This window comes from Sarcophilus harrisii, chromosome 2 (assembly GCF_902635505.1).
Source record: "Sarcophilus harrisii chromosome 2, mSarHar1.11, whole genome shotgun sequence".
Lineage (NCBI taxonomy): Eukaryota > Metazoa > Chordata > Mammalia > Dasyuromorphia > Dasyuridae > Sarcophilus > Sarcophilus harrisii.
Window position 1 is genome coordinate 56,088,692 of NC_045427.1, and position 15,323 is coordinate 56,104,014.

Consider the following 15,323-nt stretch of genomic DNA (forward strand, 5'->3'; position numbering starts at 1 on the left):
TAGATTAGCCTCAACTTCCCAAGTTACACTTAATTTATCAGTTTCAGTTCTCATCTATAAGACGGGAATAATATTTACTTTAAAAGCCTTGAAGTGTTACACGAAATGTGAGTGATCATCATTTACTTGTTATTTTGTAAAGCTCATTAGGTTCAAATCCTCAAGGTGCTTGATGACTACCAATTTTGATTGCTTAAGATTATACAACACTAAGCAATCTCAGGTAAGTCACTAAAATTTCACCAAACCCTAAGGTCCTCATCTCTAAAAATAAAGACTGCACTCAATTACTAAAAGTTCCAGATCTAACATTCTAATCTAGATGCAACACAAAGATGCATTTCAGAATTCTCTTTCACTATAATCTTCTTTCTGTGACATTTACAAAGATTTAGTTACTACTTCAATGAAAATATAACAGATAACATATCAGCAACAATTTCTTTTTCTACCATTTCATATCAAAAGAAATGGACAGAATTGCTATATAAAGACTGAAAGCTTTTTTTCACTAGTTACCTGTAATGTTGTACTATACAGTTTCCACTATATTTCTAACATCATCATGCAAACAACCATTATGCTTCTGAAGTACACTACATACTCATAGCATGGAACAGACAAGGGAAGGGAGAAAACTCCTCCCCACAATACCCCCCCACACACACACACACATATATACACATATACAAACTTCATTCAGCCATGGGTTTCACAAATCTCACTCTGGGATTTTCATCATGGAAATAACACATTCAAAAGGTTTCTTCTAAGTAACATAGGCATCTAATTTGTAATCAGGGGAGACTGTGAATTTGGACCAGCTCTGGCTTTGAAGTTGATAAGGAGCAAGAAAAAGTCATATTAGTTCTGTCCTTAAGTAATCATCTCAGAAGTATGAGGAACTTTGATGACAGGAAATGCTGTCTTGCCAGCTGGCTGTGGCAAAAGTAGGAGGAAGGCATTTAGTATGAGGCACTTTTCCAGGCCCTATCCCTCACTCCTTGAACTAAAAAAACATGGAAAGCATTCTATTTAAGTTGACCAAACAATGACCTCTTCAAGGAAATCCTCAGTGGCAGCATCAGGTCATAAACCCTGTCTACTCTTTCATTGACCTCTTCACCAAGAAGGACTGAGGAGAAGTAAAGGCACTAAGAAAAAACAGATAAAACTTTTAACTCAATAATCATTCACTGGTATCAGGAAGAATTCACTATTCTGAACTCAAAATGTCAAAAGGAACAATTCATAACTTAAAGAGGACAAAAAGAAATAAATAACTAGATGGACTAAAACCCTGTGTTCTCTGAGAAAGTGATCTTCCCATTTATCCCAGGAACATTTCAGAGGGTACAGCAGAATGCTAATGAAAGCAAAAGGTAAGGCACCTTTCAATCCCAATCACTCTCTCTGCAAACCTCTGCAAAATATGCTTTGATTTATCTTTTGACTTTAGGATACAAAATAAAGCATAACTACTATCTGCCCTGGGAAGCAAGCTTCTTCTGTTCCCTTAGGGAAGTTAGGGGTATGTTGACAAAGTCCAAAAGGAAGGACACTGACAAGAATAGATATCCACTTAAATTATTCAAAGTATAAACTCTAAGGTTCAAATATGATCTAATACCTCTCCCTAAGTTTCTGAGGTCAACGTATTTACCAGTCAATGTTATACATCTCAAATTAAGAATAAAACAAAAACAAAAACAAAAAAAACAAACCTTATCCCATTTGACATGAGGTATAAAATCCCTTTTTAGTGTTCCTAGCCTCAAATGCCTCAAAGTCACAATGGATTCTAGATGTAGTAATCTGAACAGAACTTAAGAGGTATCAGACCTACATGTATACTTATTGTGTATCTAAGTTATATTTTAATATATTTAACATCTACTGGTCATCCTGCCATTTAGGGGAGGGGGTGGGGGGGTAAGAGGTGAAAAATTGGAACAAGAGGTTTGGCAATTGTCAATGCTGTAAAGTTACCCATGTATATATCCTGTAAATAAAAGGCTATTAAATTAAAAAAAAAAAAAAAAAAAAAAAAAAGAGGTATCAGACCTAAATCACAGCATTCTCAATGAGGCTATTCACTGAAATGGTCAAATTCTATATATCCTTTAAGGTTCCACTCAAGTCCCACTTCTTTCATGCAATATTCCACACCTATTTCAGTCCTCATAAACATCCCTCTCTTCTCAATTCATTTATCTATGATAAGCAACACAGTGCCTAAAGTTCTGAATCTAAAGGCAGAAAGACCTATGTTCAAATCCAGCCTTAGACACTTACTAACTATGTGACACTGGGTAAATCACTTCAGCTTTTCCTGTCTCAGTTTCCTCATATATCACATGTAACACCTGCCTCTCAAGGTTATTTGAAGCTCAAATGCTAGTTATTGTGGTCATTATCATACAATCTATCACTTAAGAAGAAAGATCATAGCAGACAACGCAGTAGAGTTCAAATCAGGAAGACTTGAGAATTAAAATTCTGAAAGGAACAAACTACATGAACAGGAATAACATTTCTAAGTCTCTGTCACAGTTTCCTCCTCTGTAAAACAGGGATAATAATATCCGCAGCACCCACCTCACAGGGCTGAGAGAGGGATCCAAGAAGATATGGGCTCTAAAGCTCTAGAGATGATGTCAGGTACGTTAATCTTTTCTTCAGATAAGACTTGGGTTCCCAAAGAATAGAAATTGCGTGTTAAGAGTACTTTTATTTTCTCCATGGGATCAGATAGCCATTGGAATGAACATATACATAATATGTACTGCACAAATGAAATACTTGACTGACTGAGAGATCATTCCTCAATCTCAAAAGCAAAGGGAACACACTTTTTTTTTTTTTTTTGGCTGAGGCGATTAGGGCTAAGGGATTTAACCAGGGTCACACAAGCTAGGAAGTGTTAAGTGTCTAAGACCAGATTTGAACTCAGGTCCTCCTGACTTCAGGGCTGGTACTCTATCCACTGTGTCACCTAGATGCCCCCAAGAGAATACTCTTAAGGAAAGAATTGATATCCTTGAGCAGGACCTGCAGGGTATACCTATCTCTGTTCTCAAATGCTAAAAACATTTTTTTTTTTTAAAATACATAAAAGAATATACATCACAACCTAAAGATGCCTGTTTGCTTTCTCTCCAAAACAGCCACAAATGTTCTGGGAAGACAGATGCATGGAAAGGAAAGCTTGTGGCCCATGCAGGAAGGGGAATGTTCTCTCCAAGGGAGAGTCCTTAGAAGCACACAAAACAAGAACAGTGTCTAACTTCATGAATATCAGAAGCCATAGCCACCATACTCACCTCCCCTGAGTAACTATACTTCCCCTTGAGGATCTGCCGGTAGAGTCTTGACCGGTTGTCATCTTCAAAAGGCATAGTTCCACTCAGCAGAATGTATGATATGACCCCCAAGGCCCACATATCTACCGAGTTAGTGTAGGGCTTCCTGACTAGTATTTCTGGGGCAATGTACTCTGGAGTGCCACAAGTAGTCTTCATAAGGCAGTCATCCCCTTTCTTGCGGGCACTTGCCAGCCCAAAGTCAGTGATCATGATCTTAGAGTCTGTGCCTGGGTGATAATACAGCAGGTTTTCTGGCTTCAGATCCCGATGTGTGATTCCTAGTGTGTGCAAGTATTTGACCCCATCCAACACCATCTGCAGTACTCGGGTGGCATCCCTCTCAGTAAAGGAGCCTTTGGCAATGATCCGGTCAAACAGCTCTCCACCAGTGGCTAACTCCATCACCATATAAACACGCTCCTGTGTCTCAAATACTTCTATGAGTTGGATGATGTTAGTATGGCGAACCCGTCGCAAAACACACAGCTCAGACTCACATACTTCCCTCCCTTCCCGATACTTGGTCTCAATCATCTTAATAGCATAAGGCTGTTTGGTAGCCTTATGCTCTACACGCACAACTCTGCTGAAGCTGCCCCGTCCTATTAAGGCTTTGATATCATATTTTGCTGTTACTCGAGGATCAAATTTGGCCCTGTATTTGGCCACTCTGGTCCTTCGGGGCTCATGAGGCTCTGTGTGGCTAGCCAGGTGAGGACCTGGATAAGGCTGAATGTGATAAGGGGGTGATGGGCATCCAGTTTTAATGCCTCCACTTCCATCATCTTTGATAAAATGCTTATACACATCAGTCTTGTGGCCAGTGTAAGGCTCAACTTTTTTGACCAGATCCAGTTGAACATCCTTGGGAGGCTCAGGAAGGACCTTACTTGTCCCACAGCCCATCACGGAAGGGAGTTAAGCAGCCAGGGAGGCATTCTCTCAGGTCAAGGCCAGCAAGATCTGCTGTGCAGGCCGTTTCCCTGTCTATACCTAGACAGAAAAGAAACAAAGATGATCACAATCATAGAATTTCAGAGATTAAAAGGGCTTCAGAGATCACATCTTAACCCCAGCCCTCAACAAGAATTCTTTCTACAACAACAATGACAAATAGTCATCCAGGTTCCATTAGAACATTTTATAAGGATGGAGAACTCGGGATAACCTCATGAAGCAATACATCCCTTGAAGGGCCAATTTTCATTCCAATTCTTTTCTTACAACAAGCAAAAATATATGCCTGCAATTTCTACTCAAATGTTCCTAATTTTGTACTATGGACCAAGCAGAACAAAGCCAATCTTTCTACACGACAATTCTTCAAGTACCTGAATAAAGAAATCACTGCTAGAATCAATAATCTTAGCTTTTTAAATTAATCTTCATATGGTATAATCCCCAGTCTTTTCACCATCCTACTCATACTCCTATGGATGAACTTCAAGGAAAATTTCCTTCCTAAATGAGGAAACAATCACTCACTTCATCCAAGATATGATAATTCTTTTAGTGCAGCTTAGGAGAACATTATTTTAGGGTACTTTTTTGTTGTGTTTTGCTTTAGTTTTTGCCGTCCTGTCACTTTATTTATACAGATCTTACTGACATGAATTACTTTAACCATACAACCTACTGACTTTTTGAACCAAAGTGCACCTCTTACATGTATTCCTATCAAATTTGAGTCTATTACCATTCAGCCCATAGTTGAGGGAAGAGTAGGGAGGAGAAATTTCATTGATTCTTTCCTTGCTTCTTTAATAGCATTGTCACACCCCCATGACTCTTAATACTTACCCTCCCCATCCCTAGAAATTGAACTCTCTCTTTTAACAATTAAGCAAAATAAATCAAGACAATGAACATGTCAAAAAATGTATTTATCTTTCTGTACCTAGTCTACCACCGTTCTGTTCAGCTCATTATCTCAACCAATTGAGATCTTGATACTGTTGTTCAATAACTCTCTCTCAAGTTTTTATCGTTAGCAAAGACAAGAAATGTTCAACTAGGACTGTCATCCAAGTGAATTCAATTGAACAAACATTTAACTGTTTACTATGTATAGAGCACTGTGCTAAAAGGTGAGGATACAAGGATTTAAAAACTGGATTATGAACTAATCCAACAATTCTAGAAAGCAATTTGGAACTATGCCCCCCCCAAAGCTATTATGCATACAGTATGCACACTCTTAATCAAGTAATCAAAAAGAAAAGAGGAAAAGCAACTCATATGTACAAAAATACTTGTAGCAATTTTTTTTGGTAGTAGCAAAGAATAGAAAATTGAGGGGATGCCTATCAATTGGGAAATGGCTTAACAAATTATGATATATAGATGCAATGTAATATTACCTGAAAAGACCTGTATGAACTGATGCAAAGTGAAGTGAGCAGAATCGGCAAGATAAATTTATACAGTAATTGTAATATTGTAAAAATAACCAACTTTGAAAGCTCTGTATAGATCAACGACAATGACAGTTCCAAAGGACTTTTGATTAAAAAATGCCATACACTTGAAGCATAGTATTTTCACTTTTTGTTTGTTTTTCTTTCTCATGTTTGTTTTTTTTTTCCTTCCCTCTTGGTCTGATTTTTCTTGAATAACATGACAAAGATGGAAATATGTTTAAAAGACTTGCACATATTTAACCTCTATCAGATTACCTGCTGTTTTGTGAAGAGGGAAAGGAAAAGAGGGAAAGAGAAAATTTTGGAACACGAGGTCTTACAGAGACAAATGTTAAAAACTATCTTTACAAGTATTTGGAAAATAAAATACAACTGCAATTTTTAAAAATGCTATCCACATGCAGATAGAGAACTAATTAATTAAGAGGATAGATTAAAGTATATTTTCTTCTATTTTTTTTCCTTTTTTGAGTGGAGGGAATACAGCAAATGTAGAAATTTGTTTTATAGGACTATATTATTTGTAATGTTGTAGGGCTTTTCTCTTCTTGTCTTCTCAATAGTTAAGGAAGGAAATTGAATTGAAAATAAAATTGATTTTTTTTTTTAATGATCCCTCAAAGAACCTACAAGCTAATGAAGTCAAATGAGAAAACTAGAAGTCAAAATGAAGAATTTTGTTTAACCATTTTTCAGAATCACATCTGATCTCTACAAAGATAGATATCTATATCTTTTCTTTCTGATTAAAATATTTAGTAGCATGGGTCAAAGGCATCACTTTTGCAGAATAGGCTCAAGGAAAATGTTTTTGTCTATAGGACCTGACAGTAAAATAGGCAGAAAGTCATTTAGTAAAGTTGAACTTAAGTCATAATACTCTTAAGGAGTTGAATAAACTGTACATACTTACTAGAAAAGGTTATAAGTGAAAAAATCCTGGCCAGTAAGGCTTACTGCTTGAATAACCCTGGACGACAAATTTAACCTCCCTGGGGCTCAGTTTCTTCATCTGTAAAAGAAGGGAGTTTGACTTAGCCTCAACTATTTTTCCAAGTCATCAACATTCACACTACTATTTAATCTTATATTGTAAAGAATATATGCTTTTAATAAAGGAAAACATCTTTACAGTTAAAGGTTCTGATAAAGGCTTCATTTCCAAAATATACAGAGAACTGACTCAAATTTATAAGAAATCAAGCCATTCTCCAATTGATAAATGGTCAAAGGATATGAACAGGCAATTTTCAGATGATTAAAGTGAAACTATTTCTACCCATATGAAAAGATATTCCAAATCATTATTGATCAGAGAAATTCAAATTAAAACAACTCTAAGATATCACTACACACCTGTCAGATTGGCTAAGATGACAGGAAAAGATAATGCTGAATATTGGAGAAGATGTGGGTAAACTGGGACACTGATGCATTGTTTGTGGAGTTGTGAACGCCAGAACCATTCTGGAGGCAATTTGGAACTATACTCAAAAAGTTGTCAAATTGTGCATACCTTTTGATCCAGTAGTGTCTCTACTGGGCTTATACCCCAAAGAAATATTAAAAAAGGGAAAGGGACCTGTATGTGCAAAAATGCTTGTGGCAGCCCTTTTCATAGTGGCTAGAAACTGGAAATTCAATGGATGCCCATCAATTGGAGGATGGCTGAATAAATTGTGGCATATGAATATTATGGAATATTATTATTCTGTAAGAAATGACCAGCAGGATAAATAATAAATACAGAGAGGCTTGGAGAGACTTACATGAACTGATGCTACATGAAATGAGCAGAACCAGGATATCATTATATACTGTATGAGGATCAATTCTGATGGAAATGGATTTCTTCAACAATAAGAAGATCCAAACCAGTTCCAACTGATCAGTAATGAACAGACCCAGCTACACCCAGCAAAAGAACACTGGGAAATGAGTATGGACCACAACATAGCTTTTACACTCTTTCTGTTATTGTTTGCTTGCATTTTTGTTTTCCTTCCCTACCTTCTTTCTAAATCCAATTTTTCTTGTGTAGCAAGACAACTGTATAAATATGTATACATATATTGTATTTAACATATACTTTAACATATTTAACAAGTATGGGACTACCTGCCATCTAGGGAAGAAGGTGAAGGGAAGGAGAGGAAAAGTTGGAACACAAGTTTTTGCAAGGATCAATGCTGAAAAATTACCTATGCATATGTTTTGTCAATAAAAAGCTATATTAATAATAATAAAAAAAGAATATATGCTTTTATCAAGGAGTCATAGATTCATAACTTTTGAATAGAAAAAGACCTTAGATGTCACTGTTCCAACATCTCAGTTTTATAAGCAAGAAGTACCTATGTTTAAAGAAAAGAATGGAGGCAGCTAGATGGTAGCCTCAGACATACATATATATATATATAACACTTTCTACCTATGTGATCCTGAACAAGTCACTTAACCCGAGTTGCCCTGCTTGGGGTAGGGGGAAGAAGAAAAGAATACTGGACTTGTTGTCAGAAAAACTGAGTTGAGATCTAGCCTAACTAGTTATGTGACCGATAAAATACTTACTCCAACTCTTATTTTCTTAATCAAAAAAATAAATAAATAAATAAAGATTAACATTTGTATTCTCTACTAGGAAGTGTTAATTGTCTGAGGACAGACTTGAAATCAGGTCCTCCTGACTTCAGAGCTAGTGCTCTCTATGTACTGCACCAATCTAGTTGCTCCTGTATTCTCTACTTTATAAAGCTGTGAAGAACATAGAAGATAATTATATAAAGTACATTATAAACCATAAAATGCTATAATTATTTCACTCATATAACCTCAGGTCCAAAGAAGTTAAGCTAAACAACTTGTCCTCCAAATTTGTGTATCACCCTTAAGGGCTTTGCTCATCTCTTCTGTGTCACTCCCATTCAGAGTATGTGTTGCCAAAGAAAATGATGAATGACTGGTCCAAGGTCACACTGCAAGTCAAGAGCCACGCTTAGACTAGAACTCAAGTTTCTGCCTCTCTGCCTAGTACTCTTTATTTTATACCATTAATCCCCACATTTTCAGCCTCCTAGAATCTGAGGAACCAACTGCTCTACTTCCAAGTGGATGAAATACAACCCAAAGAGGAGAACTAACACTGCTATCCATCAAAACTAGACTTAAACTCTGAGTCAGTAAAAAAGAAAAAGGAAAAAAAAAAAAAGACCATGATATCCATATGGCCAACTGTAGTTCAGTTTGAGAGCTGAGAGAAAATACAGTAGGTCAAAGAGAAAGCTAAAAGCTCAGTTCTGACCTAACTCTCTCATCAGGCTGGATGACTAGGGTAGGGTGCCCTGTTTCTCTGGGGGTGAGATGAAAGAAAATGGGATGTGTCACCCACCCACTTCACAGGCCTATTGTGACAATTAATTCCCTGTAGTCAGCTCAGCACTTACAACTGTTTAGTGCTAAATAAAAAGCCAATCTCAAACAGGGGTCTGCAACCTTTCTGTGTTTGGTCTACTTTTCTCTAATCCTCCTAGAGGGTAATTTCGAAGGCGCCTCTGATAGAATCTGATCAAGAAAAAAGAGGAAAATTTGCAGCATGCTAAAGAAAACATTAAAATACTGAAAAGCTAAAATGTTTGTTAATTCAGTACAAAAGAGAAAAAGATAATATAATTTTTAAAATATGGAAAACTTTTTCCTTATTTAAACTAATACACACATTATTTTTAGATAGAATGAAATTCTCTTATTTTTTCTTCCATGGAGGAGATGGTGTAACATACACACTCTTTCTCCCTCTCCCTCACAAAATTATTTAGGATTTTACTTATTCTCATTTGGCTTCCTACAGGCCAGAAGCTCACATTCCAGCCATAGAACTTCACACAGTCAAGTAGCAGATTCTAAAAGCTAATTTTTAAACAAAGGCATCTGGAAATAAGCATCCTTTTTATAGAGGTCAAAAATCAGAACTATGAATTAGGAATTCTGCAGAATCATCTCTCTCCCTTAGAGAAAATATGTAAACTAAATGCCATACCCCAGAGGGCCTACAACTCAAAACAAAGTCTTATCTTCTTCTTGAGGGGTGAAGGAACAAATATTCCTGATGCAGGATGAGACCCCTGAATTCCTGGATAACTGGATGCAGATATACATAGTATATGGAAACACATACTTCCTTTCCATTTCTCTAGAAGTATTAATACTATTTCTCAGCCTAAAACTCTTTCCAGATTTTTTTTTTCTTTTAGGAAATCAGTAAGAACAAGGATTATGGCCTTTCTCTGAAATGGAACTAAGTGTATTAGCCAAACTAAATTCTTGTCCATATGGGATCACTGCCTTCCCACTCATCTCGAGATAGGGTCTTCTCTTTGAAAATTCAAGATTAAAACATCAAAAGGGGAGAACTCTTAAGGAAAAGTAGGCTAGGCAGGAACTGACTGGTCACTATTCCGGAATATATTTTAACATATGTGGTTGTTCTCTTATTCAAGATTCCTGTTATCTGAAATCATTTTGAAGTAGAGTCATGTCAGAAAGCACAGAGTACTATGCTAGTCTGGATCTCTCTTCCTATCCAAGCTATAAATGGCTTGGATATATGTTAATGCTAAATTCAATAAAATTGTTTCTAGTGGACTTGAATCTAAATTTTTGTGTACAGTATTAGTATTTTTGTTTGACAGTAAATAAGCAATTTATATCATCTTTTCCAAGAAAAACAAATCTTAACATCACACATACAGCCACAGCTCATTCAGATTAAAGTTTTGGGGTACCTTCTTTATGAAGGTAAAACAATCTAAGACACCCAAGTTAACAAAGCTCTCCTCTTTCAGTCCACCTACCTATTTATTCCTCTCATATGAAAAATTCAAACATTTGTAAAAGGCACAACTTTTTTCCTTTTAAATAAACAAGCCTTTCTCAGACTTGAAACAAGGAACAAGGGAGTTTAACCCAAATGAATTCTGCCCCTTTATTCCTGGAAGATGTCTCTCAGTAAAGGTTAAAATAAGTTGAAAATTTCAAATTTAGATGGAACCTCAGAGATTACCTAATTTAAACTTTAATAATTTAATAAATTCTATGTTACTCAAAAAAAAAAAAAAAGATGTCTCTCAGTTTCATTTAGCTTAGAGAAATCCTCAAATCTGGACAAATATCCACAGCTTCCCAAATATTCTGTGCCTTATACATGCTTTTAAAAGCACTCACATGTGCATGACATGTATAGAAGGTGTGTATATGGAGGGGGTGGGTGCATGTTTGATTTCATATAATGTGTACATGCAATCAATTCTGTATGTGGAGAAGTGGGAAGGAGGAATACAGGACTCTAAAGGGTTATAGCAGCTTCTTGCTCCAGTAACATCTGGAAAATTTTTTTCTAAAAAGGCCAAATATAGCTACACTTTATGAGACTTTTAGAACCCCTTCCTGCCTATAACTCTACAGTCAGCCTTCCTTGTTCAAGTGTCCTCCACAGTGACTTAGTGGGGGCAGGCCAAGGGCTCTGAGTCATCCTTCTGGAAAACAAGACAGACTCGGCTCCCTGGGGATGGCGATGCTGTTGTTGTAACTTATTTCACTATAACTGCCACAATGACTGATCTGGTGCCTTAGCATGAATGGAATAAGGTCTGTCAACACTGGGGCAACCAAATCACAGCCCGAGGTGGATGGCTTTTGCCAGACTGAAGAGGAAAAGCCAAATGAGGCCAGGGAGAGTGGTGGGGATGATGCAGCAGGGCTAGCATGGTTGCAGAACAAAAGTGGGAATATCAACACTGCCCTGAAAAGTGGAGTAGAAGGCCAGGAATACTTCTATCAGTAAAAAGCATTTTTTCCAAATCTATATTCTCAGGTTTTCTTTCCTGGAATATATGAAACAGAATTTCCCACATATGGGGTCACAAACCACAGTTTAAGAAGCTGGGCCATAGACAACCAAGTAATAGCAATTCTAGACACATATGCACCAAAGTGTTATAGCATATACATTCTTTGAGAAGAAGTTTAGACAGCAAAACTACACTAGTAATCTAACCCTAAAGAATGAGTGAATCAAACAACAAATCATAGAAATCAAAGAGAATGACAATGAGACAACATGACAAAACTTATGGCATGCAAACAAAACAGTACTTAGAGAAATTTTTATATCTCTAAAGTTCACCTGAATAAAATAGAGAAAAAGTAGATCAATGGCATGCAATTAAAAAAAAAAACTAGAACAAATTTTTAGAAACCAATTAAACACCAAATTAGAAATTATGAAAATCAAAGGAAAGATTAGCAACATTAAAAGTTTAAAAAACTGTTGAACTAATAAAACTAAAAGCTGGCTTTTATGGAAAAAATCAATAAAATAAACTTTTGATTAATCTGACTTCAAAAAAATAAAACCAAGTTACCAGTATCAAAAATGAAAAGGATTTTTAAAAAGGGTGAATTCACCATCAATTAAGAGAAAATTAAAGCAAAAATCAGAAGCAATTCTGCCCAACTTGTATGGTAATAAATCTGAAATGCTAAGTGAAATGGATGAATATTTTTTTTAAATATAAATTAGCCAAATTAACAAAAGAAATAAAATACAAATAATCCCATTTTAGAAAAAGAAATTTAAAAGGTTATCAATGAACTGGCTAGAAAAAATCTCCAGGACCAGATGGATTTACAAGTAAATTCTACCAAATATTTAAAGAACAATTATTTCCAGTACTACATACACTATTTGGAAAAACAGCTGAAGAAGGGTCCTACTAAATTCCTTCTATGACACAAAATATAGTACTGATACCTAAATCGGGGAGAGCCAAAACAGAAAGAAAATTATACACCTATTTCCCTAATGAATATTGATGTAAAAAACTTAAAATAAAATATTAGCAAAGAGATTATGTAATTTATCATCAGGAAAATATACTATGACCATGAAGGATTTATACCAGTAATTCAGAGCTGATTCAATATCAGAAAATCTATCAGCATAATTGATCATATCAATAATAAATTAGTAGAAATAATATAATTATCTTAATATGATACAGAAAAGGCTTTCGATAAAATACAGCACCCATTCCTATTAAAAATACTAGAGAACATAGAAATAAATGGAGCTTTTCTTAAAATGATAAGTTGTATTTTGCTAAAACCATCAGCAAGTATTATATACAATGGGGATAAGCTAGAAGCCTTCCCAATAAGATCGGGATGAAGCAAGGATGCCCATTATCATCACCATTATTCAATATTCTACTAATGTTAGCTTTATGAATTAAAGAAGAAAAAGAAATTGAAAGAATTAGAGTAAGCAATAAGGAAACAAGTGTTATTCTTTGCAGATGATATGATGGTATGCTTAGGGAATCCTAGAGAATCAACTAAACTACTTAAAATAATTAACAAGTTTAACAAGGTTACAAGGTATTTTTAAAAAAAAACATATAAATCATCAGCATTTCTTTTATCAACACAACCCAACAGTAAGAGATAGAAAGAAAATTTCCATTTAGAATAATAATAGATAATATTAAATAATTGGGAACCTACCTACCAAGACAAACTCTTTGAACACAAGAACAAAACACTTTTCACAAAAATAAAGTCAGATCTAAACAACTGGAAAAATATCAACCACTCATGGGTAGGCTGAGCTTATATAATAAAAATGCCAATTCTACCTAATAAATTTACTTATTCAGTGCCATACGAATCCAACTACCAAAAAATATTTTATAGAGCTAAAAAAAATAACAAAATTCATCTAAAAAACAAAAGATCAAGAATATCAAGGAAGGAGCAGCTAGGTGATGTGGTGGATAAAACAATGCCTCTGGAATCAGGACCTCAGTTCAAATCTGGTCTCAGATATGCATTAGCTATGTAATCCTGGCCAAGTCACTTAACCCCAACTGCCTAACCTCCCCTTCCCTCCCAAAAAAAAAAAAAACCCTAAGGGAATTAATGAAACAAAAATTCAAAAGGTGACCTGGCTACACCACATCTAAAACTATAAAGCAGTAATCATCAAATCTATTTGGTATTGCATGTACAACATATATCATATTGTTTTCTATCTTGCCATAAGAAAAGGAGGGAGAATAAATAAGACACACCCTTTTGGCTCTGGGAGTTTTCTATGGCTGGGTCCTCTATGTCTGGAATACCCTCTCTTTTCTACCCTAACTACTGATCTCCCTGGATCATTTTAAATCCCAACTAAAACTTCATGTTTTACAGGAAGTCTTTCCCAACCCCTCTTAATTCCAGTGCGTTCTCTGTTATTTCCTATCTTGTCCATTGCTTGCTTTATATATATTTGCTTGCATATCATGTTCCCTATTAGACTGTAAGCTCCTTGAGAGCAGAGACTGGCTTTTGTTTCTTTTTGTATCCAGGGCTTAATTTGATATCTGGCCCACATTATTTACTTAATAAATGTTTATTGATTAATTGAAAAAAAAAAAAAGGAGGGAGAAAAAACATTTTGGAATTCAAAATTTTACAAAAGTGAACATTGAAAACTATCTTTACATGCAATTAGAAAAAATAAAATTCTATTAAGTGAAAAAAAAAAAACCCTAATTTGATACTGGCTAAGAAACAGAGTGGTAGATCAACAGAATGGATTATGTACATAAGACACAATAATAAACTATTATAGTAATCAGCTGTTTGATAAATCCAAAAACTTCAATGATTTCTTCTATCCCAGTAAGCCAAAAAATGCAAGCCAGAAGCTCGCAACAATGAGAAAGAGGGTAACCAATAACGCCAGCATTCCTTTTCCAATGCTTCACTGTGTTACAGAGATGATCCCAAATTCTTAAAAGTTATATAGCAATACAAAGAAAGCTTTGCCACGTCCTACCAAGCTAGAAAGGTTTTAAATACAGGTCCATGTCTTCTAAAGTTAGGCTTACAAGGCCAGGGTGGTGGCCAGACCCTCAACGCTACAGACACTACAGCTGCTCATGCCTGTGGGAATGAATCAACCCTCCTAGTGTTTGAGTTTCCCTGGATTCATAAATTGGGAAAATGAAGAAAGAAGACTTCTTATTTTGCAAGTTTATTCTCATTATAATGAGAAATTGCAAAAAAAAAAAAAAAAACCAAAAAAAAACAAAAATACAAAACCCCACAAAAATTAATGAATGAATCAAGTATTTATTAAGAACTACTATATATCAGGATCTATGGTAGGTGATAGGAATGTACTTTATGGCCCCTCCCCAAAAGAAGCATACATTGTAATGGAGAAGACAACATGTAAATAACTAAACAGATATAAGATGTTGTTGTTCTTGGGGAGAAGGGGAGGAGAGAGAGAGACAGACCGACCCCTAGACAAATTCAGTCTCACCATGAGCTTGGTCAAAGGTTGATAAATTTGCCATAAAAATTCTTAAAGATGGTCTATTAAGTTGTATATTACAACTCCTCTAAATTGATGGTGTGAATACCCATACTAATGAAATCAGGGCTCTTTTAAGTATAGTGATCTTCTGATGCTTCTTCAACATTTCAA

General features: G+C 35.5%; 1 protein-coding gene across 5 annotated transcripts in view; it reads right to left on the bottom strand.

The window, feature by feature from the left end:
- The window catches only part of PSKH1 (protein serine kinase H1), a 65,048-nt gene that overhangs the window by 43,824 nt on the left and 5,901 nt on the right, over positions 1-15,323 (bottom strand). For 4 of the 5 annotated variants that reach the window (XM_031950237.1, XM_003758429.4, XM_031950238.1 and 1 more), the window contains 2 exons: positions 6,699-6,797; positions 3,324-4,358 (listed from right to left, as the gene is read on the bottom strand). In XM_031950237.1, coding sequence (XP_031806097.1) covers positions 3,324-4,271 — 948 coding nt within the window. In that variant the 5' untranslated portion in view covers positions 4,272-4,358; positions 6,699-6,797. The remainder of the gene's footprint in view (positions 1-3,323; positions 4,359-6,698; positions 6,798-15,323) is intronic. The other variant, XM_031950240.1, reaches the window with a different exon arrangement.